General features: G+C 36.2%; 1 protein-coding gene across 5 annotated transcripts in view; it reads left to right on the plus strand.

Moving 5' to 3' along the window:
- MAPK14 (mitogen-activated protein kinase 14) overlaps positions 1–27,165 on the plus strand; it is a 41,131-nt gene that overhangs the window by 6,130 nt on the left and 7,836 nt on the right. For 3 of the 5 annotated variants that reach the window (XM_088154208.1, XM_088154207.1, XM_088154206.1), the window contains exons 2-9: positions 5,514–5,643; positions 11,159–11,217; positions 14,728–14,839; positions 16,623–16,652; positions 17,058–17,105; positions 17,504–17,618; positions 19,142–19,213; positions 26,934–27,076. In XM_088154208.1, coding sequence (XP_088010334.1) covers positions 5,629–5,643; positions 11,159–11,217; positions 14,728–14,839; positions 16,623–16,652; positions 17,058–17,105; positions 17,504–17,618; positions 19,142–19,213; positions 26,934–27,076 — 594 coding nt within the window. In that variant the 5' untranslated portion in view covers positions 5,514–5,628. Of the gene's footprint in view, positions 1–5,513; positions 5,644–11,158; positions 11,218–14,727; positions 14,840–16,622; positions 16,653–17,057; positions 17,106–17,503; positions 17,619–19,141; positions 19,214–24,101; positions 24,182–26,933; positions 27,077–27,165 lie in introns of all 5 variants that reach the window. The other 2 variants (XM_007426552.4, XM_007426554.4) reach the window with 2 other exon arrangements.

Consider the following 27,165-nt stretch of genomic DNA (forward strand, 5'->3'; position numbering starts at 1 on the left):
ATTCCAAAATAAGTCCTTAAATTTGTATTTAAAATTTATTTTGCTAAGGATTGAAGGTAACTCACTCATGCTGTAAAACTTGTTGATCCAAAAGTTCCTAATAGCTGAAAAGCGATTAACAAGCAATTTCCAAAAGTAATTAGAAAAGGAAGTATGCGAACCCAGTGTCCTTTTGAAGGCGCCAACCATGATTTGAACAAAAAGATGCTATTCCCTCATCTCTCAGAGCTCTAAATCCACCAGAGACCACTGTTTTGTAGTCTCCTCGCAAGGAGCAACTTTATGGAGCACTTGTGGGCAATCTCAAGTCCTCTCCTTGTCCGGAGAGGAATTACGAACAGCCAGTCTACTCACCAGCTCTTCATTTCGCTGTGGTCATTGGCTCCGCTTTTAGTGGAGCTGTCTTCAGTTCACCATTTCTTCCCCAGAAGTCTTCGAAAACATTTTAAAATCCTTTTTTTAAAAAAGCAGAGGTAGGAATCTTCCCCGAAACAACCTGCTGAGAACTAGATGTGATTATTGGCTTCCATTAGTACTGAAGCTTGAATGTTATGTGGTGGGTTTTGGCTTAATCAGTCCCCCACCTGAATAGTGTATGATTCTTGACATGAGGGTGGGGTATGAATCATTACTGTTGAAGGAAATACTTTTCTTCTCTCTTATTCTTTTTACTCTTCAAAGGGCTTTTACCTTCACATCTTGAAATAATTCAAACTAAAGTCTGGAGTTGAGTGCTATGAGCAGTTTTCTGATAGCCATAATTCAGAACATAAATCTTGGTGAACATATTTGGAATTTTGAGAACATGTTGGTAGGTACTCTTCTAGTATAGAGATGGCTTTAGTCGCACTTATTGATGACCTATGGTGAGCCAGGGATGCAGGTGAGTGTGTCCATCCTAGCTCTCCTTGATCTTTTGGCAGCCTTCAATACCATTCATCATGGTATCCTTCTGGACTGGCTGAGTGGGTTGGGAGTGGGAGGCACTGTTTTGTAGTGGTTATCCTTCCTCTGAGGCTGGTTCCAGTCAGTGTTGGTGGGAGGAGAGCAATCAAGCCCTAGGCCACTACTTTGCAGGGTGCCTCAAGGTTCTACCTTCTTTTTTTATATGTACATGAAGCCACTGGGTGAGGTCATCTGTCGGTAGGAGGTGAGGTATTATCAGTATGAGGATGATACCCAGTTATACATCTCTATCCCTGGCCATCCAAGTGAAACTGTTGAGGTTTTAGATGTTGTGAAGGTCTGAATGGGGAAGAACAGGTTGCAACTCAACCTTGCCAAGACAGTGATTATGGGTTGTGGGTCCTCTGAACTTGGGAGTTGTAATGTTTTCATCTTTCATTCTGGATGGGGTGGCACTATCCCATTCAGACTTGGTGCACAATCTTGGACTCAGCTCCTGCTTGAAGAGCAGAGGACAGCTGCTGGCCAGACAGGTCTTTTGCAGGACTACATTGTGTGCCAGTTGTGCCCATTCCTGGACGAGGAGGCCCTGCTCATGGTCACACATGCCTTAGCTATCTCCCAGTTGAACTACTGCAGCACACTGTACATGGGACTGCCCTTGAAGACCATCCAGATGCTTCAGTTGGTCCAGAATGCAGTGGCATGAGTAGTTTTATGCGTAGCTTGTTACGCCCATATAACACCACTACTCTGCAAGCTGAAGTGGCTCTCAATAGGCTTCTAGGTGTAATTGAAAATGCTGCTTATCACTTTTAAAGCCCTACATGGCATAGGACCAGCTTACTTGCTGGACTGCTTTCTCCTAAGATCATTTCCCTGCACCACACGATCCCACAAGGAGAGGATGTTCCAAGTTTCTTCTTTTAAATCTTGTCACCTGTGTGACTTAGGAAGTGTCCCTTTTCAGTTGTTGCCCCCTGTTTTTGGGAACAATCTCCCCATCCCAATATACAACAGGCCCCAACTCTGTTCCCTTTAGGAAAGCCATTAAGACCTGGCTTTTCCGCCAGGAATTTGCGGCCAGTTGAGTGGAGTTCCCTTTTGGTTGTTTTTATTATGGTGCATGGTCACCATTTTATATGCTGTACTTCGTATTTATATTTTGTGGATATTTTAAGATTTTGTGGGTTTTTTTGTTTTTTTGTCATTTACTATTGTATGCCACTCAGAGTCATATTGTTTGAGTTGGGCAGCCTTATAAATCTAGTAAGTAAATAAATAAGTCCACTGGAGGAGAGACTTTCCTATTTACATGACTACCATGGGGATATCAACAGTTAGAAAGAACCAGAAAGCTAGCTGCCACATCCTCTAATCAGTCTTGCAAGGTGTTCTAGTTACCCTGGTCGACTTTGCCCTTTTTCTGAGAGAGAGAGAGAGCAACTTCCAAAGTCCTAGGTTACAGCTGCCCATCATTTAAAATTTTTTAAAGAGCCTCATTTTAGCCCAGAGGCATTCATGGGAATAAAGATGAAGTTTTGCTATATGCCAGCTCCCCTCCTTTTTTTTTTAATTAAATTTTTTGAAAGATTTAAAATGTTACAGTTGGGAGCATGGTGTCCCTGGGTACCACATTGAAGCTTATAATTCTGCTATTTGGGAAGTAAATCTTATTGGTAAGGGAGGAAATTGGAGAGCTCAAAGAAATGGGGAAAAAATAGAAGCACAAGATTCCCCAGATTGCATAAATAAATTTGTGACAATGCAGGATGGTATCTTATGGAGTTAAGGGCTGTTATGAATTGGTGTTCCTAGTTTCCAATTTCTTAATAAATGTAATGTGTTATTAATTCTTATATATACCATCGACATCATTTGGCAAATAGTATAACTGCAGTTCAGTTTCTAATTAATATATGAAAATCAACCTTGATACGAGTTACAGTATATAAGGTAATGTATTTGATGGATGGTCAGGTATTTCATGTTTTGTCATGTTATAAACAAAGCTTATATTTCTTATCTACTCAGAAGTAAATTTTATTTATTTCAGTGAAACTTAATAAGTAGGTTTCCAGTCATGAATTAAATTCAGGAGGAATTTTAAACTAGTCTATTAAAATGGGTGCTATGGCTGAAACAAATTTTACAATAGTATTTTTAGGGGGGGAAATCAGTTTTATCCACAATACTTACAGCACTGATTTGTTTCTTAACTTCTGTGATGTCACTGATACTAAATATGCATTTTAACTCTGTACAGCGAAAATCATTACATTGTCTTTTTAAAATCTTAGGATGTTGCTTTCTGCATTTAGTTGCCTGTATCTTGTCTTTGTTATAGTCCAGAAGAAAGCAATAGCAACTGCTTTTTTCCTGTTGCTATGAAAACTGCATAGACATATCCATGAAGTCACCAGTTATCTTTATAGCACAGAGAACCCAAGGATTGTTGCAATTAGTAATTTTGGAACATATGATGATGATGAGTACTTCCAAGGCATCTAAAATCTTAATATTCATCACACAGGTTAAAGAAAACTTCTTGATTGTAGACTAAATTGAATTCTTCTCTGTTTTAGTTTGCTAGTGTGTTGCCTGGTATAAAGCACAGTAACTTTGCATGTGGTTTAGCATCAATATTAAGGATTTATCCACTACATTCCAGTATATAATTTGATCAGTTAAGAATAATTAAATCATTTAGACAGATTGAATAATCCAGGTTAACATACAAGTAAGCATACAAGGTATCTATCTGTTCATTTAAGATTGCTTGTTGTAAGAATCTGAAACAACAGCCAGAGGAAGAAATTATTGGATTCATTTGTAGTAAATCCAATTTCATTGTAGCCGGGTCATCCAAATGCAGTCAATATAAATTCCTATATTTATACCTTGCATAGACCACTTGGCTATTGCGCAGAAGATACCCACAGCATATTTCTGTGTTCTTTACTCTGTTATGCATGGGTATTGCATTTGGTGTCCACTAGGCTGCCTGCCTCCCTGAACTTTTTAAACATGCCAGTGCAGCCATTCTGAGAGTAATTTGGCAATTTTCCAAAAGTTAATCTTTCAAACCAGAACTGGTTCTTGGTGTTCTAGAAGAGGTCCAACCCTGAAACACCATGTTTGCAAGACCAGAAACTTTTCTATTTCAGACAATTAACTTCTGGTAAACCATTCCAGGAATGGCTAGTTTGGCATGGCCCAGAGGAGTAATGGTAGGTTTTGCATTCCTTGTAAGCTGATAAAGCAAAATGCCAGGCATTAATATTTTATTTTTCTAATTGAAAAAATGGGTCTAGGCTTCATATTAGACCTCAGAAGCATTCTTAGAAAATAAAAACTATCTGCCTGCCTATAAAAAAGGATGAGGATAAGCTGATTAGTGATGATATGGACCATTCTGTGGGAATTAGCAAGTTTGGCGTGATGAGGAATCAGGTGAATTAATGTTATGTGGCATCAGCCTTTCCTGTACCAGGTCAGCCATTTTGCGAGAACATCTACCAGCCTTAAATAATTGAGTATCCCTTGCAGGAATGTCTCTTTTTAGGTTCAGTTCAGTGTGGTTAATAACACATAAGGGATTATGTCTCAAATTTAGTCCAGACATTGCAGACTTTGGGGGGGAGTGAACAAAGATTTTCTGTTCAGTTTCTATTCTATTCATATCATTCTATTGCTAAAATGATATGGGTAGTTTTAGGATACATTTTAACAGAGAACAAACAGAAATTTGAGCTATTTGTTGCCTGTATTGGCTTGCTATAATGAAATTGTGTCTTGAAATGTATTCTGACAAATGCCTTTTCTATTCAAATATAACTCAAATTATTTCTGACTGAACTGTTAGGGTAGTCAGATATGTATGTTTCATCTGACAGGTGGTTCTTGCTCTCTTTGCACTTTTTGCTCTTTAGTAATCATTACAAAAATATGGTCTGGATTTTTTTAATGTGTGAAAATGAATGTACTGTATCTCTTTAAAGTTGCCTGCCAATGTGATTAGATCAGAAACCATGACAATGAATATTCAGCATTAGTGCTTCCAGGTGACTGAAAAGCCAGTATCTAGATATTTCTGAGCAAGTTACTTAATCTAGGGATTTGTGGAGTAGTTTGATTTCCACAACTGGCATGCTGTGAGGCACACATCATGTGTCTGCACATGCTTCAAGATGGATACAGGGAGCTCTTGTTTCTGAAATGTCACAATATGTGAATTTTGAGTTGAAATATTCAAGGAGGTTACAGGAAGTCATTGTCATATCTCTTGTGGTATTAGTCATTACATGATTGCAAAATTTTCCATTCTTTCTTTGTATAGCTAACATAATTCCAAACTTATCAATATGTATGCAGAAGTATTCTGATTATTCATTTTAATATATTTTCTCTACACTGATAAGTGATTCTTTTTCCAAGTTTACTCTGACACAAATTTTCAACTTCTTTTGGAGCTCATATTCTAAGTTACAAAGTTATTTAGTTACTTAGTTAAATTCTCTCAAAAGAATGATAATGATAACCTTTTCATAATAAACTGTTAATACTGATTACCTTCTTAATACTTTCTTTAAAATAATGTTTTGTAGCTCGGCCTTTGATGCTAAAACTGGCCTCCGTGTGGCAGTGAAGAAGTTGTCCAGACCATTTCAGTCTATCATACATGCCAAAAGGACCTACCGCGAACTGCGACTGCTTAAACATATGAAACATGAAAATGTGAGTTTGACAGAAAACATATAATTGTGCATTGTATTTGGTTTCATATCAAAGCTGGGGATGAACTGTTTGCTAACCCTGGTTCACTTTAGGGGTGTGCAGGTATTCAAATTCTGAGCAGGAAAGGTGCTTCAGATCTGGCACAGTCATGCTTGTGCACAGCTGTTGTGTGAAGGGCTTCTTTAAAGGGCCACTGACAAGTACAGTGAATGTGCTCGTGCTGAATCCAAAGCACATTTCACACATTGGATCTAAACACTGCAGTTCACGAGTTCACTTGGGGCAGTTTACATGTCAACCATGATGAAATGAAAATGAGGTCAGTCTTTAAGCAAAGAACAACAGTGGAGGGGTGTATTTAATGCAGTGTTTATTCTCCTATCAACTAGGAGCATATTCCAATTTGAGGAAATACTGCATCTGTTAATTCTGCAATCTTCAATTGTGGGACCTGTTGTGAAATGCTTCATAGCTTCTGCGTATTTCTGGAAGACAATATTGCAAAAACATTTCTTCCTCTAGTGCAGCTGTTGTGCAGGTTAAGCAAGCCTGTCAGATGATTTCTTAGTTCTTATCTTATTGATTAGAACTGGACTGTTTTGATTTTTTTTTTAGACCTCTAGACACATTTCATTTTATTGTTTGGAGGTGTTTATTTTTGCAAATTGTATTGCTTTTTTTTTTTTTTTGGTTTTAATCCTCTGTTCATGCCTAGAGCCACTGTTGTGAGATGAGCAGCTATATAAATCAAATAAATAAGATTTTAGTACCAAACCTGTCATTTTTAGTGCAGAGATCAGAATATTTAATACCTACCCTACGCTAACTTAATTCTAGTAAAGTCTGCAATTACTAAATCAGTTTGAGGGTGTTGAACTGATGAATATTTAAAGTACAAATTTAGTATAGCTAATCTGCTTTTAATCAAAATATTTCTTCAGTCATATTAGTAAATACTGGAACTATGGAAAAGTTATCCTATGAAAGCACCTAATTTCCCTTAAAATGCTAGGAAGACCAATAGAACAGAACTATGCAGATGAACCTGTATGATCAGACTGTCAACTTTTTGAGTCATAATTCTTCAAATTGTAGCAGCCTTTTGCCTTGTGCCTTGTTTCTAAAGACATATGTTTTGTCCAAGGACAACCAGGTTTTATTCTTCTGCAGATAATGGTAAGAGCACTGAATATAGTAAAGACTTTTAGTTGGTAACTCTAACTCTGGGTGAAAAAATTACTGCTGAAATATGTTGATGTAGCTGGCAAAACATCAAGCTTAAAAGGCCATCTCCATGTGATCCTATCTGATTGCTTATTAAGGACAGGGCTACCTTGGACAAGAGCTAGAGTTTGGAACTCCACCCAAATTACTATGTTTGACCCATAGTAATTAAAATTCCCATAAATTTAGAAAAGTCTTACATTCTTACAAAAAGCCAGGCTTGTAGCAATTTCCTAATACAATTATATTTGCCGCAAAGTTATTCATTTCAACTTTTTTACATCATATGTGGCTCAGTTGAAAAGGAATCTCTTGAGAAAGAAGAGGTGAAAATAGAGGAGAACAAATTTGCCAGTAGAATATAATATTTATTTGTTTGTTTATTTTTCAAATTTAGTCACCACCCATCTCACTCAACAAGTGACTCTAGATGGTTTACAATAAATAAGAGTAAAAACCAATTAAAATACAATAAAAACAGTAATCAAAAATAAATAATATAATCTAAGGGATAGATGGTATAAATAAATTATTGACCTCTGGAAGCATCTTCAGGGTGCTAACCACCCCCAGGTTTGGTTACCCCTCCTTGAGCCCCACACAAGCTGGCAGAGCCAGGTCTTCACCCCTTTTTGGAAGGCCAGGAAAGTGGGGGCCTGCCTCACCTCTGAGGGGAGAGTGTTCCATAGAACAGGAACATCAGCAGAGAAAGTTCTCTTCCTGGGACCCGTTAAGCAACATTCTTTAATCGATGGGGTCCATAACATACCTTCCGTGCCTGGCCAGGTGGGATGGGTCGATGTAATGGGGATGAGACGGTCCCTCAGATAACCTGGTTGCATGCCACGTACGGCTTTAAAGGTGATGACCACCACCTTGAATTGGACCTGGAAACAGACTGACGTCCAATGCAGCTCCCACAGCGAAGGTGTTACGTGCACCATCCTTGGGGCATCCAAAATTGCCCATGCAGCTGCATTCTTAACCAGCAGTAGCTTCTGGATATTTTTCAAGGGTAGCCCCGTGTAGAGCGTATTGCAATAGTCTATACGGGAGATGACTAGGGCATGAGTGACTGACCGGAGGGCTTCCTTGAAATGATATCTAGGATAATGTTAGGCAAGTCCATAGAAAATAATGAAGATATACATTTTCATCTGTTGAAGCATATAGTTGACCCAAATAACTGGAGTGGGGTCTTTGTGGAAGGTGACTCATTTTTCAGTGGATTAGGAAAAGCTGCATTGGAGTTACTCTCATGACAAGCTTATTTCATTGAATTTTACTATAATGCTGCATTTTATGAAATGCAATTAATAATAGCAAAAATCAAACATCACAGTATATTTAGCATGATAGTAATGAGTTATACCAAGCCCCAGGGCATCTATACTTCTCTTTCTCAAGCATGGCTATATAAAAAAAATCATCTATATCTATATCTATCTATAGCTTTACTTCATGTTAACATAAGATATATATAGGTAGTCCTCCATTAACAACCACTCATTCAGCAACTGTTCAAAGTTACGATGGCGCTAAACAAGTGGTACTTATGACCGTTCCTCGAAGTTCTGGCCGTCCCAGCACCTCCACAGTCAAGTGATTGTGATCCGGGTGCTTGGCAACCAGCTCGCACTTACAACAGTTGCAGCATCCCGCAGTTACGTGATTGCCATTTCTAACCTTCCCTGCTGGCTTCCTACAAACAGAGTCAATAGGGAAGCCGGTAGGAAGGTTGCAAGTTGCTCGCACTCCCGCAGCTTTTTGTCCCAAGGAGCCCAGCTACAGAGTACAAGATCCTGGGGATCAGAGTCCTCCGTATTCTGTAACTGTCAGCCTTACCAGGTAGACAAGACAGGAAACACGACCAGATAAACTAATTCTACTTTATTGTAAAGCTGCATTAACAGAATCTTGCAAGTCTGAAAGTACAGTTCTCCCGCCATCTCCTTTACAGTCCAATAATTTAGGGAGGGCCCCTTCTGAGGCTCTTGCTCCACCCACTATGCAGCTGCAGGGTATGCTCACTCTTATCTGACCATTCCCTAGGCAGCATCTCCCACAGGAGCCTCTTGCACACCCTCCCCAGCCTGGCAGCAGCCACCCCTGGCCCTGCCACGCTTGCACCAAAGCAGTCACTTACCCACCCACTGGCCTGCTTGTGAGCTGCCTGTGATTTACGACATCCTGCCGGCTTCCCCGTTGACTTGGCTTCTTGGAAGCTGGCAGGAAGTTACAAGGAGGTCCTTGCTTATCGACCCATGATCCTCGCTTACCGACAGCAATGGGGACTGCCAGGATTGTTGTTGCTAAGCACTGTGGTCATGTGATGTTGCGCTTTACGACCACAGTGCTTAGCAGTGAAAATTCTGGTCCCAATTACTGTCATTAAGTGAGGACTACTTGTAAAAAGATGCTTTGTTTTACTAACTATTATAAGTAGCAACCACTTCAGTCCAAAGGTGATAGTAAATTGCAATTCATTTAAAATGAAAGTAGAAACTCTGGACCTCTTGGTTGAACCTGGAGGGGAGGAGGAAGGGAAGTGTTCTAGCCCAGGGCTCTTGATGCTAAGTTAGAGGTTAAAATCCTGTGGTCTACCAGCACCTGGAAGCCATAATGCCCATCATCTCTCAACATCAGCCATCATGGTGGAAGCTAATAAGAATTTGAAATCCAGTAACATTTGGGGGGCTAAGTGCATCACCCTTGTGCTGAACAATATCTTAATATAACATCCAAACCGTGCCTTTAGTCATCCATTATTTCTAACTGTACTATTACTGAGTAATATCTTATTTAAAATAGTTGAATACCTACCGTTCAGTAAAGAAGACTTCATTCTGTTGTAGCACAAACTAGTCCATAATTCATGTCTGCTAGCAATCAGCTTGAAAATTTGCTTTGCTCTATAGTTGCTTATAAAATACATTGGAAGAAGTGACAAAAACTATATACTGTATTGAGAAGTGTGGTACAGCAAGACATGCTGGCTGTTTAGTGCAAAAAATTGATGCAGTTGACAAATGAGCCTTTTATTTGATTTGTTTTTCTGGGTTTTTTTATTAATTAGGTAAAACAAACAACAAAAAAACAAAGAAAAGGAGTACATACATAAAATAAACTATACACTAGAGTGAAGACTGAAATGAAACTATAATTATTTTTAAAAAATTAAAAAGGAAAAAGAGAAAAACATTGCAAGCAAGGGCATTCTAATAGCACCCCCTCTTTTTTTTCTCCTTTCTTTTCCCCCACCACTAATTGTTATTTAAATATTTTTATACTGTGCTTTGGACATCTGCAGTTATTGCTCATTTCTATTTGGATTGTTTTAATTATTTTTTAAACAACTGCTATTTTGCTTCAAAAATCATATTCTAAGGGTCTAAGCTTGCCTTGCTATGTAATATGTTGTATATAAGGAAACTTTCCTGCCTGAAATTGGTTAGACTTTTGCCATGAATATATACAGTCAATTTTTGCATTGCCACATATTCTCCAATTTTAGTTTTTCAATCTTGTATTGTTGGCAAGATTGTGCCAGATTGATTTCTTGCCACTGTCAGCATGTCTCTTAATAAATTGTGATGCTTTTCATTTATATTCTCTGGATCATACCTAATAAAATATTTGTGGTTTTGATTAGATTTTTATTTTCAGAATTTTTTGGATATTTTGATGAATTTGTTTTTTGATCTTTTTGCATAGCCACCACATATGGTAAAAATTTCCTTCATTGTGGCATTTCCACCAAATAAGCCATCTTGATAAAGACTGGATGTAGATGGATCTAAGCACCTCTTAGATTTAGGCATCCGAAGCTAGATCTATAAGATCCCGAAGTACTGAGTCTGTTCACTTAGGGCTAGTGCAATCATATCTAATGCAAGTTTAACAGTTCAAAGCAAAGCCACAGTGTTGTGTAGGATGCAGTGCATTGTCCTTCATCAAGGTTTGTCAATACATTTCTGTGCATTAATTTTTTTTGCAGTGCATGTTGGGTGCCAGCAGAAGTTCTGCCCAAATATAGATATTCTCCTTAATTGCTTTACTGCATAGTAGCCAGGGTGGTTTTTTTTTTTTTTTTGGTACAAATTAAAACATAAAATACATGGCAACAGTAGAACAATGAGAATAAAACAGGATTTGAAGTTTTAAATCATGTATTCACATAGCAGGCACTCTGAATTGGGATAGTAATATGTTTCAGTTGAAAGAAATGGATTGGGGAAAAAAAGGAGCAATGTATATGCTTACTTAGGAATATCTTTTCCCCCCTTTACAGGTTATTGGACTTCTAGATGTATTCTCACCTGCAAAGTCATTTGAGGAGTTCAATGATGTGTAAGCAACAGTTCAAAACTTTGTTACAAATACCTTTATATTTTTTAAAAAACTAATCCAAAATTTACAGCCTTTATATTGAACCAGATTTGCAGACTTGGTGAAAACTTCCTTGCATGTAAGAAGAGTTAATGTGACAAATTTGAGTGAAAGTATGCACTTGAGGACATGAATAGTTTAAGTCCTATACTTGCCCCAGTTTTGTTGCTACAGAAGTGTGTGTGTGTGTGTGTGTGTGTGTATTGATGCAGAATCCTACATTTGGAATGGAAGATAACTTAAGGACTGTTTCACATTGTATATGTTCTCTGGGGAAATGGGAAAGTCATAGATAAGGTGACTTGATCACTCATATACTTTGTTTTATTTTGCTTTATGTGTTGTTTAAACTCAGCCATTGTAGTTTGTGGATTATGGTTTATAGTTTAGTGCAGAAGTTTTCAAACCTGGTGGTATTGTGTCCTCCCCCTTCCCCCCCAAAAAGATAAAGGAGCTCGTGTTAGCTCCTCCATGAACAAAACCAATGATTTCATTGGGGCCAGGACTGGGAAACAAAAACAATTACACCACTCATACTTAATAATAAAATTGCAGTCTAGATACCAGACAGGACAACAGTGGAACTCTGCAACCTTACAAAACAAAATTTGTTCATTGGAAACAAACAGCCAAAGAATCAAATGCAAAATGATGTTTTTCAGTAAGAAGTATAAGCCTGTCCCACATAACCCTAGAAATCTGCCCCCCACCTTCAAGATAGCTCTCTTATTCCCCTTCTACCATATCACTTGCCTGGGACCAACTTCAGCAGCCACATAAAATCTAATTCCTGTGCTTGGCACAGCTAGACAGACTCAGAATGAACTCAATCCATATTCAAGGGCACCCATTATGCATGCCCAGGACTAGATCCATACAAGACCTCATTTTGGGCCCTCCACCTCACCTGGAATAAATTGAGCTTTTAGCATGCACTCCACAGGTACCTGCAAGACCATGCCAGAGTGTTATAAGACCATGCTCTGGTCCCATGTAAGCTGCACAGAGATATAGCCTGGAGCCTGGGTGTCTAGGCGTGAAGCCCTGCAAGACCACACTCCGGGCCCTCCAACCATGTTGTAAAAGTGATCCAACCCCAGATGCACACACTGTGGGGTACCTAGGGTTGGAGTTCTGCAAGACAGTGCCAAAGCCCTGCTAAACAACATTCCCACTCTACTGGACAAACACATGTTCGAATACCCCAGAATTTGTGGCCTCTTCTCCCAAAGTCATGGCTTAATGTGATGTTTTGAACCCAGTCAGTATTAATCAGGATCATAGAAGATACAATTTGCTAAATCTATAGATGTCAAGAGGGAGATAAAATGCTAGAAACTGCTGTACATGTGTGGATAATAGCTTTTGAGCCATCTCACACATAACAAATTGATTTAAGTATTTGAATAACCTGTAACATAAGAGAATTGTATGCAGAAATACCCCATTTGTATGCCATCATTTATTTTTCTCCATTTCTCTCTGTTGTGGGTGGTCATTTTCCTGAGCTTTGTATCTGCAAGGTATATACCAGTTTAGAGTTTAGGTTTTATAATTCAAATAATAGAGGTGTTGGCAAGAATATTTGCAATTACTTTCTGAAACAAAATGAACTTCTCTTCTTTTTGGGGAAAGGATTGGGGGGGGGGGAATTAGAAAAGAAAAGCTGAGCAAAATACTTTGAGTGCCTGAAAGTATTTTGAGTTTTGGAGCAAAATCTCTAAGAGGGAGGAATAAAGTTCCTTAATTTTACTGTTGAATTATTATGATTTGTTTGTTCCATCATTATTTTGCATTAAAGCACTTATGTACTTGTAGCTGTATAATGAGAGGTAGTAGATTATGAAGTGGTGAACATTTTAAAGAGCTGTGTTTAAAACTTGTAGAACTTGTATGTAACAGTTTCCAAAGGCACGTTGAAACAGGCTTCCTGTTTTAATAAGTTCATGTAGATGAATTTTATTAATAGATACTAATGTCACTAAATGTTTCATATACCCTGTACACACCTTTTTGCGTTTCTGCAGAGAAATGGAAAAACTGAATTATTGTAGAGATCTCCTTAATTCATTGTTAGGAAAACACTAAACTTTTGAAAAATCTTATTCTCTCACACCTTAACACAGTATTTAAAACAATTATTATGATTTCTCTGGGAAGTGGTTCATTATGGCTGCAGTGGGTGGATAGGTTGTATGGAAGGAGGAATGCATGTGAATTCCTGGGCAGATAAATAGAGTAAATGGATTATATGAGTGGGATCTAGTCTCTGGTTCATATTAAAAGTTCTATGAACACGGAAGGAGGGGGTTATGAGGTCAGTTTGCTTTGTCTTCTCACATATATAACCTACATGCCAGGGCCTACATGAAACAGCCGTTGCTTTTATTACCCTGTTTTGGTTTGATAGGAAAATGAAGTCTTAAGCCGTCTACTAAATGAAAAATTATTTCTAATCTTGAATATTTTACTGTACTCTGTTTAAAGGATGAACTGCATATTTGAATTTATATATTTGAGAGTAACGTACAATGAGAACATTACTTTTCATTTTAAATTATAGTGTTTTTAGATTTTTAGAATCTAAAAATAAATCCTAAATAATAAAAATACACAAAGTTATATACATAATTTCAGTACTCCGAAATATCCATATAAGTAAAGATTGGTACATTGCAAACACACCATTATATGTGCATAAATCCCATATCTTTGGACTAAGTGGATTATGATATTCATTATGTACTTACACAATGCATCAGAAATTATGTTTCTGTAAAATAACATTCTTCCCTGTGAAAAATTGATATAAAATTGACTTTTCTGAATAGTTGGATTTTGACAGAATTAGTTTTACATAACTCAGCTTTTGCCACTGATTTCAGTGGATTTGAAGTTCACCTAATGTTTACAGTTTACAGTTTAGAATAATTCTTCTGAATTTGGTAGAGATGGTGATTAGTAGATGTGTAAAACATTGTATTACACATCTTGGATTATACTACACATACTTTTTATAATTAATTATTGTAAGTGGCTCTGCTCATGTTTCTTTAATCTCAGGAATGCTCAGTTGAATTGTGCAAAGCATTAGAAAGGGGTGCTTTGCAAAGCACATTAACACAAACAAGACATCCCTCCTCAAATATCAAAGCAGCCATGTTCTCTGGAAGGCTTCCATGTCTGCTTTGAAGGTTGTTTCTGGTTGTCCGTGCTTATGTGTGCACATGCAGCTGCTTTGCTTTGCATGCGGTTCCAGGGGAAGTATTGCTTGTGCATGTAAATGCAAACAGCTGGGGACAGTCTTCCAAGGAAGACATGGCTGCTTTAATACTTCAAAGAAAGATAGTTCATTCAAGTCAGTGAGTTCTATGAAGCACCCTTCTGGATACTTTTGCACAGATGGCGTTTTCATATTTATTCAGGTGTCTTAGAAAGAAATAATACTTTGGTTTGACTTCTTTTTTCTAGATATCTTGTAACCCATCTCATGGGAGCGGATTTGAACAATATTGTGAAATGTCAGAAACTCACAGATGACCATGTACAGTTTCTTATCTATCAAATTCTTCGGGGTTTGAAGGTATTACCAGTTTTATAATCATAGTAACTCCTCTATACAATTACTTACTCCTTTAAAGAGATCTATAGAGAGGAAAGTTGTATTCAGGCAAATGCAGTATTGCATCTTTGCTCTCCTGAATTATTTAGATTGACTTCCTTTTGAATCAATTTAAACGATTCTGTCCTTCCTGAAATCTGGGGTGGAAGCAAAAATGCTGTTGCACAACTGTTTTGAATTGGCCCTGCTCCTTGCACAACTGTGTCTTGAATTGGCTCAGCTTTGGCTCTACTTCTTTCCCTCTTATTCAGAGGAACTAATATTCTTAGTGCATGGGCATTTTTTAATTTGCTTGTATGTACTACATTTTTATTAGATACGAGGTAAAAGGAGACTGTTTCTGACACTTGAAGGGAGGGGGTACAAAACTCTTCACCTAGAAATTCCCTTCAACTCTCTGAAATGCTACCTACAGGACAAGAGATCATGCTGCAGGTAGCATCATAGGAGTGCCCCTCTCTTGTCATTGGCATGAGCAGGTTTCATTCTTCTCTGTAGGAAAACAGGGAAGGTCTCCAAGAGGCGTGAAGAGATAATGAGGCAGACTGCTTTTATAATGCAGCCAGTAGTATATTTTCTCAACCATTTTATCAAATTCAGGAGCATGGTTTCTTTCCTAATCTCCCATAAGATGATTTCAGGAAAGATTGTTGACATTTTTGCCCATCATGTGATTCCTGTTTGACTGGACTAACTCTAGGAAGGAAACACAGAGTAGGGAAGTATTCTATTTTGGCCCAGAGAAAGTGTGGCCTAGTTGAACATTGTGCAAAGCCAAAATGTAGTTCGTTGTTTTGGTTCTGGCTTAGTAGAATAGGCAGTCCCAGAGGAAAACATGATTTCATTTTTTTTACAATGAAGTACAAATTGAAAACATGTTTTGATACTGGTTTACAAATTGAGGCATATTTTAAACATGTCTTTTATGTCTGTATAAATCCTGACTTTTCCCATTTGTTTTTATGGACACTGGAAACTGACAGAAACAGTGGAGTGAAAACAAAAGCAAGCAGCCAAATAAGCCATAACTGATTTGCTCATCTCAGCAACCTTTTTTTTTTTTTTGATGCCTTTGAGTCCGTGTTGACTCCTGGCGACTGCTTGGACAAGTCCCTGCAGATTTCTTGGTGTGATTTCAGAAGTGGTTTGCCATTGCCTGCTTCCAGGGCTGAGAGAGTGACTGGCCCAAGATCACCTTTGTGTCTAAGCGGGGAATAGAACTCACAGTCTCCCAGTTTCTAGTCTGGTTTAGTACTAGTTATGATAACTGCAAAATGCAAACAGTACCAAGAACATTAAGATTGGGATGAGGATAAGAGAATTTGACTCTCCAAAATGTACAGAGAGAGGGTTAGCTAGCATATCAAATCAGTTTGAAATACCCTCCCAAACTGCTAGACATTCCCTTAAATTCCTTGGTGTGATTTGTGATGAGATTACCTAATTGCTCAAATTACCAGGCACTTTGCAGATACACATTTTGAGTCACAATGCAACAAGAAAGGATTAAATCTAAAGAATGAAAATGTTGACATATTGCTTTTCATGCAGGCAATTTTTTAAAATGTCTAGTTGAACTTACTTTTTGTTTTCCTATAGAAAGATAAGCTAAGAGCAGGCTATAGAAGTACAATTACAACATCACTGAATGCTATATTAAATGGAGTAGGAAAAACATAATTTTTTATCATAAGTAAATTGAAAATAATGCCCTGAATCTAATATTCAAACTTTTATTTTTTAGTATATCCATTCTGCTGATATAATACACAGAGTAAGTATTATTGAATTATTTAAATATGCAATTATTGTAGTTCTTTTGGAAGACAAAGTATTGAAATCTTATAAATGAAAACAAGTAAACATATCCATATAAAGGAAGAATCCAATTTTGGTACAGTACATTCCACTCACCTTTCTCACCTATTTTCTTTGTTAGAATGCACTATGTCTTTGGTAATTTTTTTATACTATATAAATGTAATACTACATGAAAGTGGCATATTTTTATGGATAATCTTATGCATTTTTTGTGTAACTGTTTATACAAAAATTGGTACAGACTGTAGAAATTATTAAGAATAAAATGTGATTGTATTTAATAGTTTGGAATTTGAATAGCTATTTTAGTATTGCAGGGCTGATTCTCTTTTTCTCTTTTCTCTCTTTTTTATTTTAGGATTTAAAACCTAGTAACCTAGCTGTGAATGAAGACTGTGAGTTGAAGGTAACTTGGAATTAGTATGCCACATTGTTTGTGGAAAGTAAGCATTCCTAATCTTATAGGTTAAGACCTTGATAGTGAAATGTAGGCGCAAATATATATGTCTGTAATGTTCTTTTGGGTATAACTTAATCATTTTTGAATCATGTGAATGTGATATAGTATTACTGTTCTTCCACACACACTGTCTCAGATATATTATAAATCCTGGATGTCTGTTGTATTCTAAAATTTCCATTTCTGTAAGTGTTCAACACTTTATCTTTCTGCTTAGTCTCAGACTTCTCCCTAGTGTAGCTAATTAGAACAAAAGTGTGCTTCTTCTCTCCCTCCTTTTTTCTTCTCTTGCTCACATTTTTCTTTTAATGTGCCAATATAGGTCTGTTTTTCTTGTTTTTCAGATTTTGGATTTTGGGTTGGCGCGACATACAGATGATGAAATGACAGGATATGTAGCAACCAGGTGGTACAGAGCTCCTGAGATTATGCTGAACTGGATGCATTACAATCAAACAGGTATGATGTCTCATTAGCCTAGACTGTTACTAATGATCAAATAGCACTGATTGTGCTCCATAATAGAATTGTCCAGACCCAATCTAATAAACAATATATAATTCTTCCAGCATAATTTGGTAGTTTTTGGAATTAGTCAAAATAGTTCTGCTCTGAACCTGTCAGTTCTTGATATTACAGTACATTTGTGGGATTTTTTTTGTTCCCATGCTAGTTAATCATTTTAGCATTAGATACAGACAGTCCCCTACTTATGAACAGGTTACGTTCCAAGATGCTGTTCGTAAGTCTGTTTTGTTCGTAAGTCCAACAAGCGAAAAAAACATGCGCAGTTCACACCTTACATAAGTGGCTATGTTGATGTAGGCGCTTGCAGCGATGGCATAGGCACTTGCAGTTGCCATACACCAAACACAACTGACCATGTGAGAAGTTAGGACTGGAGTTGATACCGGAAGTCAGATGGCAGGAAAGGGTTAGTTTGTGGTGCGCTTTTCCCGACTTCTGGCCCACTTCTGGTTCCAATCCAGGTCCATCTTGTTCGTATCGGCGGAAGTTTGCAACTTGAAAGTTTGCATCTAGGGGACTTTCTGTACCTATTGCAGTTGTTTCACACCATATATTACCACCACGCTACTCTATTTTAAGGTAAACAGATATTATGCAAAGCACAGGAAAACAGTAAGAAGTAGTAACGAAAAGAAATTAAAAGGATATAGAAGAAAAGAAAAGGAAGACTAACAAAATGTAGGTTACACCTGCAGTACTTACTATACCTTTCTCATATAGCAGTTCATACAGTCTTTTATTCTGTAAACTTATTGAGTTCCTCTTTAAGGATTTCATCAGCCTTTTTCCAGCATCACTTTCTCAGATTTCCCATTTCAACCTATTCACTCTTTCTTCAAATACTTATTTTGTGATTTGAGCCACATTTATTCTTACTATATTACCACCTCAGTAAACTTGTTTTGTACTGGTTACTTAGATTTATATTCAATCCATGGTTTATCATCACCTATTCATTCTTGACTTGTCTCTTCTTGTTTTACCACACACACTTCTTATTCCCACTGCATTAAATAAAACTAAAAATTGTTTCTCATGACATATCCCTCTCATTCCATACTATGAAGTATGCAGAATCATGCTGTTGTACACAGCTAGTTTTGTTTCTTTCAGAATGCTCCAGGTTTCCAGAACTCATCCCTGATTCTTTGATTATCACCATTTACTGGTTATAATGTTATATTGAGCAGAACTAGTAGTTTTCAATGGTCTGTGTATTCTTATTTTTGTTTGTATATATATCAATATTATAAGATCAGATCACCTTAATTAATCCTTCCTCTTTGTCTTAGTTTTACAAGTATACAACATAATCCGTTTTTTTTACTTTTCTTTCATTAATTCTTAAGAACTACATGCAGTTTATGTAGATACCTCATTTTTTACCAACAGAATATTGCAGTAGAACTTTATAACTATTAATTTTCTTTTAACTTGATTTATTTTATCCTCAGTTGATATTTGGTCAGTTGGATGCATTATGGCTGAACTTTTGACTGGAAGAACACTGTTCCCTGGTACAGACCGTATCCTTTAAAAGCATCTAAGAGTAAAATAAAACACAACAGGTTGAACTAGGAAGGGTTTGTTAATTAATATGAAGCTATGATATTGAATTCCATGTTGTGCAAATTATCGCAGGGCTATTTTGTCAATCTCAGTTTAGGAAAATTATTTCATTCTGTTTTAATGAAAGTGTTTTTGTGTGTACTTGAAATGGATTATTACTGCCTGGTATTTAACAGTGGTTCAGTCTTAACTCTAGAAGATAAAATGCATTATTGACATAGAAATTGCATCATTAAGAATATCCAGTGACATTATATTAAGACAAATACATATTTATGGGAATAACAATGTAATTCTTACACTGAATATTGTTTTTTGACTATTCTCCAAGCAGTAAAATACACATTTTGCTTTCTAGTGAGATAAAATTGTTTCTCAAATATTAATTATATGCCATTAGTTTAGGGATAAAACAAACAGATTTTTAAAATCAGTCTCTCTTACAATTCTTCTGTGTTAATGCCCTTAAAGTACAAAAACAGTAGAAAGCATTTAAAATAAAAATAATACATTTACATTCAAAACATCTCAGTACTTAATCCATTAATATTTCATTTCTCTGTGTGTGTGTGTGTGTGTGTGTGTGTGTTTGTATGCACACACACACACACACACACACAAAGAGCCTTTCTTTAATAAGCTTTAGCACGGGTGAGCAGAGAATGATACCAATTCCCTGCTTTTCAGGGAATCATATGGACGTTTTAAAGTTAAAGATGAATATGACACACACTTGCACTGTAAGAATGCTATGGGCATACACTGCAAGTAAATGAGCTCAGAATCAATAATTTGCAAGAAACTTTTATTGCCTAGCATTTAAAGTCTGATTTGCAGATATAGTTGATCCTCTTTGGCTTTTTGAAGTCTATTTAGTGGACATTGCTGTTTTAAATATTTTGTGATCATCAAAGAATGGTTAAGTTCTCTCTAGTCTCTTTAACTTTAGCTTGTATTGGTTTTTACTATTATAATCAAAATTCTTAATAAAAAATTACACACACATACATAATGGTTAAGTTGTATAGATGTAATTGGTTAATACTTGCTATACAAACCTGAATTGCATATTTCAAAAATGTAAAAGAAGGTTGGGTACTTAAATTTAAACATATTAATATGTTCAGCCAAAGTTTGTGTTGATAGTACTGAGTAAAATCTAACATTATAACTGATGATAAAGTTTATATGTTCCTTCTTCTACCCTGACCCAACTCTATGTAATTCTTTGGTTTTGAAGTTGTCAGCTGGTGTGTGTTCTGGGAAGTCTGTGATTAATTTATTTGAGGATGAACTCTTAAGCTGTATTTTCACACTATACTAAATTATTCTAACATGTGATTTGTTGAGCGTAGTATAGTGGCCATAAACTGTGATTTACAAATTACTGTGGCTGGTTTCAAATGTGACGCATTAAGCCCAAACCAAGCAAACCGCAACATGGCTCAGTGTCATGTATGAACTAGGCCTGAATTTAAATTCTTCTCTTAGCATAAAAATATTTCAAGGAAATTGCCTTTTTAATTAGACAGTGGTGCAGAATTTATGTTATGAAAATATTCTAAGCTATGAAGACTTTTCAAAAGCTGATATGTTCAAAAGATTATGTTGTCTTGGTATATTTTCTTTGATTGCTCACTTTGATTATAGTTCTACAGTTAGCTTTATCTGAATAAACTGTTTGGGTTTTGTAGAATTCATTGCTGATGATTTTGGCAAGCTTGAGGTTTTTTCAGTGTGAGTTGTGGGACTTGTCAGTCCTTAAAGGTGATTCTTACTGCTATTTGCATGTTGTTCTTTCAATAAACTTGATTTTGAATAGATTCTTCTTGTTTTAGTTTTACTTTTGTTAGTTACTTACTTAGGTGCCATTGAGTTGGGCCCAATCCCTGGTGATTATGTGGACAAATGCCATCCATCCCAGCCTGACCATAATTGGTAACGCTTTTAGTGACATTTCAGTGACCACCTAGATCCCATCATCTACCTTATCCTTTGTCTTCCTCTTCTACTTTTCTCAACCCTGCCAAGGCTAGTAACTTTTCTAGTCCATTATCCATTCATGGTGAGTTTATGCTTGTTCATCATTGTCTCAAGATAAGTTTTCCCTTATCAATCATGACCTTGTCTAAGATTCTCATTGTCTTCCTCTCTAGGATTAATCCCCTCTTTTCTTCTTCAGCATGCTATCCTTCTTTGTGTGTTCTTGAGCCTAAGAAAATAAAAATGTCTGCCACCTTTGTTTCTTTGCCATAATTTGTTAGTTTGCTAAGTATGCTGATTGATGTAACTTTTGTTGTCATATTTAACCCAGATTTTTGTTTTCCATTTTTAATTCCACAATGATCTCTTCTGAGTATTCTTTACTTTCAATAACAAAGCGGTACTGTCTGCATCTCTCAAATTGTTCATGCTTTAAAATTCAGATTTGATTCTACCTATCATGTCTTCCATTTTATGAAACATTTACTGTAAAAATTAAACAGCTGTGAGGACAATATGCACCCTTTGTCTCACTCCATTTCCTATCCAAACAATCTGTTACTTCTAACTTGATTCTTAACAATACCTTCTTGTTCATTATAGCTGCTCCAAAGAAGAATAATCAGGTATGTTGAAACACTGGTTAGCTATATTATATTCCACATTCTGGCATAATCTGCATAATTAATGGCTTTACTATTATCAAATAAAGAAAGGTAAATATCTGTCTTATATTCTCTCAGCATTTCCATTAGCCATCTTATGATAACTATCCGATCTTTTGTCTCTCTGCCTTTTCTGAAATCTGCTTATTCATTTGACATTTTTCTCCATGTATAGCTGTATTCTTCCATATAGAAAATTAAGTAACCCTTTGCTTGCACTTCATATTTACTTTGACAGATTCATTTTTGCCTGGTTCATGCTTCTCATGTTCCAGTACTATGTGCCCTTGTAAAATAAGAAACTTCTCTTTTAGTTCTGGTACCATCAGTGATTGAACTTTCTTTCAGCTTTGATCTGACTGTGTCATCATCTCCAGATCTACTTATGAAAGTTTGACATTCTTCCTTAGTAACTTAGAAGTGGAGTGGTGGGGTGGCTCACCAATTATTTGGCACCCTGGTTTGTCTAAACATTTCATCCATATCGTTTTTATGACAACAGTACAGAAGTGCCTTGTCATTGTCTTCTCCTAAATGGTTAGCTTCTTCCACACCTTCAGAATCCAAGTTGCCCTCATTCCATTTGTGGATTGCTCTTAGTTTCCCTTTTAATCTGACTGCAAAGGTGAGCCTATCAGGAACTTATGTCCCAGTGGCATCATTTCCAGATGTTATTAAGCTTTCTTAGCATGTCAAGGTTGTAATTCTATATAAGCATTTTCTTTTGTAGCTGATCACAAATGATCTTTTGATAGTTTTCAAATAATACTATTTCAATATTATTTTTTACTGCTTATACAAAAATGTTCATCAGTTGCTGACTTACATATCCTCAATTCTCTTATAAAATAGTGTACTGTATATAGGTAATGGAGAAAAATAACATGAATACATAAAATAGAGTTTTGAGAACATGTAATATGTAATGTAATTCATTTTTCAAATAATGTAAACCAGAAAAAATATTTTAGCATTTATCCTAGAGAGAGCAAGATATTTAAAACAATTTGTTTTGTTTGTTTGATATTACAGCATTTTACTGATAGGAATGAAAGATTTGTATCTGTATGGTCAGAATAATTTTATTTAAATAATGTATATCTCAACTTTCATTAGATAGGTGGTTTCAAATTCAAGAAGCTGAAATGATTCCTGTTTCAAATAATTATATATTGTCTTTACATTTATCCTATTGACTTTGGATAATATGTTTGTAATACAAATGATCCACTGGTTTAGGGGTGAACTGTCAAGAGTCATGCTTGCCTTCTGAGGGAGAGCATTGAATTGGTGGGCTATAAGCAAGAAATCTTGTTCTGTATTAAAACTGGTCTCAAAAATGCTACTTAATTTAATTTCGTTGGGGGAGATGGGCGGCATGCAAATTTAATAAATAAATAAAATAAATAAACAAACTTAGGCCTTAAAGGCTAAGTAATGGAAATTATTACAGTGAGTAGCACCTGTGCATGCCAGTCTTTTGCCGTTATGTATCTGGTACTAAATCTTCATCTTGCTAATGACTTTGAGCTATGTACATCTAACTTAAAACCACTGCACAGTCCTAATTATCCAGATCAGATATCATTGTATTGCAAAAGTGCATGTTTGCCAACGTTAGGGAATGGTTTGAATGAGGTGGGGGAAAAACGAAATTAACTTGGAAATCCTTTGATGGATAATAAAAAAATACTTTATAGAATTGAGTTAGTGACTGGTTGATCTTAGAACTCCAACTATACTTTTGTCATTTTTTAATCCTTTAGATAAAAACCTGATTATAAGCTGTATCTTTTTATATTATCTATAAGACATGATTTTCAAAATTCTGAAAAAGACCTGCATTGTATAGTGCTGCTACTGTGTTCAAAACTAGGAGTTATTGCATGAACAGGAGAATAGCAGCTTGTGGAAGAAAAGGCACAATCTTGAGAATTTGATTTTATGAATTGCATTGCTCTGATGAGTGGCTATCTCCAGGAGTTAACTACTTCCAGTGTTCCATATTACTTAGATATATTTGAATATAGTATTAGCAGGGGGTGGAGTAGCTGTATCTGGGATATGTGCTTTATACATAAGCGGTGTGCTGATTCTGCTTATAATTATTTGGTTGAACTTTTCCCCTTTTATTTTATTGGGCTGCTGCTTTTTCATTTTATTTGTCCCAGAATTTTCCTTTATGGTCCATTGTTAGATATTGATCAGTTGAAGCTCATTTTGAGACTCGTTGGAACCCCAGGCCCTGAGCTTTTGAAGAAAATCTCTTCAGAGTCTGTGAGTTTAAAATTTGATTGTAATTCCTCCCTTATGTGGATTTATTTTCTTTTATTTGCTTTGCTGTCATGAAGACTGTCTATGTTTTTCATGCTTAGCTGTTTTTCTTCTTTCTTCATTTCTATAGGCACATCTTGAAGTTTCACTGTTTTTCCTCTGTATTGTTTTCCAATTAACTAATTCCTTTTATTGTTCAATTCATTATTTCTCTGTAGGCTATACTAGACTTGGCTAAACATTAAATATATTTTGTTATATGCTATTAGTATAGCCATTTTCATGCATGCTGTTAAAGAGTATCCCAGAAACTACATGCAATATTGCACAAGCAAACTCTGAAATGGGATTCAAGTTTGGTCTTTGGAACTTGTATTTGTATTGTCACAGACTTAACAATCCATGAAATGTTGTATGCCAGTTGCAGTTGTTAGTTGCTTCAGATCAACCTTCTCACCCCAAACCTGGGCGTTCTCCATGCATTTGCAGAAGAATTCCTTGCTGGCATGACCTTTGCAGAGAAGTCTGAATGTTACCTGGTCTGAAGGTGTTTCAGATCATATAATCCATACAGAGTTAAAAGCATGGAGTCATAAAATTGCTGTCTAATAATTTTAGTCTTTTTTGTAAGCAGAATTAAAGTACATTTATAGTATAGTAGCTAACGTATTTTGCCTTTCTGTAATGTGTAGATTTTTAATATAATGATTTCATTATCAATGAATTAAAAAAAAACAAAACTACAGAAGGAATAAGTACATATTTAGGGGAAAAAATGCATGTCTCATTTGACCCAAAGTGTTTTTCTGAAATTAGGCTGATGAAGGTTGAGAAATGCTTCATTTATGAGATCCTGGAAGATTTGATGAAATAGGAATTTATATATACGGTGTGGGTGTATAAAGAAACTCTGATTTTTTTTCTTTGAAATTCTGATTGAATGTAAAGGAAATAGATGTTAAAGAGAATAATGCTCAGGGATTTACTATACAAGCAGGTAAAACATGACAGTTTCAGTAACTTTGTTTCAAGAAGACTATGTAATCAGAAATATGCTATCCTGGAGAGATTTAGAAGAACCTGCTTATTGGGAAGAGGGAAAATAGCTGTCCTCTGAGAAACATGTGTTCCAGTCTGGTAAAAGCATGAAAACTAATTTTCCCTGTATGTTGTATAATCAAAACTACTTGCCTTTGTGCTTGACAGCTTGGAAATCAGGGTCTGCTTTTCAGGTAACAGGGTTTTTTTTCCCCCTTACAGCTTCATTGATTGCAAATGTAGTATCAATTCCTTTATGCATGCTGAGCCTTGCTCTGCTAGTTGCCAACTCAAGATCTTAGGAAACAGCATGCTGAATAGTGCAAAATGTTGTTAAAGGGCACAGCACACTGATAAACAGCAGGCTGTTATCTGAAACATCTTTCAAACAAATAATTGAGATGATTGCCGATAAAGATTTTGGTTAGCCCAGTCATTGGTTTGAATAACTGTAATGTGCAATGTGAGTCAGATAAAGGTAACATTAATGAACGCAAATTATAAGTTTTATTAAATGTCTAGGAGATGATTTCCTGGAGATCAATAAAAAACAGCACTGAAGATCAAGGTGTTCACAGTTTAGATCAATTTAAAATTCTGACCCTCTAACCTGGAATGTGTATTTCAGAGAGAGGGAAGACCAGCTTTTTCTGTATCTCACCTGATCCTTGAGAATGGGTGAGTCATACTGCTCTTGTCAGTTTTAGGATCTCAAAAGAATATCATGGGGTATTTCCAGCCCTGGCTAGGACGAAAGGTAGTTTTTCCTCTTTCACACTCACTTTTGATATGGCTACCAATATGAACTCTTAATTGTTTGTTAATTACAAGTTGCCTTGGCTTGCATTATTTGTTACTATGAAAGTTAATAATACCAAGGCTAATGCCTTATTCTTTGGATGAAAATTTTCCCAGAGTTATTCGGTTATACTAGTTGTCCAAAGAAGGAGAATGTAGAGTCCCTACACTTTCCAAAGTGTGCTTCAATTCCCTTTCCATTAATGTCAGCGTATAACAGCCTCTTGTCTATGCATGTCTTATCTGGGAGAAAACAATTTGCCCATCTCTTCCCATGTGACTTGTAGTTTGATAACAATTCAACAATGGTGAGTAATTTTAAAAAACACATACTGATCTGACTTCTCCTTGCAGATAAAGATATAAATGTTAGAATTGAGCTGCTGCCTACAGGCAAAATGTTTATTGTCAGTCTAAAATAAGGATGTTTCTTAAACAAAGAGATGAGAATAATAGACTTTCCCAGGGAAAGTGGTAATAGATATTTCACAGGAACAATAGATTGTGGTACCATTCTGAAGCAGAAAAATCTGATATACTTTAGTTCCATATTTACAATATCATGTATTAGTTAAAATCTCTTTTCTTCCTTCCCTGTACAGGCAAGTTAAATGATATAGAATGACATGTGGTACATGGAATTAAATAGGCTACTGTGTACTTTTTTTTTTTTTTTGGCTAGCCACTTTTGCACACTTGCTTTAGTTGATGCTAAATCAGGTTTCTTTTATTCACTGATCAACTAATACTTTTGTGCTTTCTGGTATTGCATGTTTGCTTTTGAGAGCTTATGTCTCTAGGAGAGGTTCTTAGATGCTGTACCCTCAAGGCATGATATTATGTAGCAAAAGAGTGAAAGCTAATTTGAACACTGACACTTGTTGAAATAGTAACAAAGCCCTTGACAAGGCATCTTAAGATATTAACCAGCTTCAGCAAATCATGCGTCTGACGGGGACACCCCCTGCGTATCTCATTAACAGGATGCCCAGCCATGAGGTGAGATCTGAACAGAATGTGCCTATTGGTCTGCAATTCAAAACATTCAATTATTTTATCCATGTTAGTATTTTTAACTTTTCAAGGGCACACAAAATTAAAGCATCATAAAGCCATTTACTGTAATTTATTATAACAGGCTACTTCCAATC

Source organism: Python bivittatus, unplaced genomic scaffold, assembly GCF_059951505.1.
Source record: "Python bivittatus isolate LINGU-HERP-01145 unplaced genomic scaffold, Pbiv_v1 ctg000700_np1212, whole genome shotgun sequence".
Taxonomy (NCBI): domain Eukaryota; kingdom Metazoa; phylum Chordata; class Lepidosauria; order Squamata; family Pythonidae; genus Python; species Python bivittatus.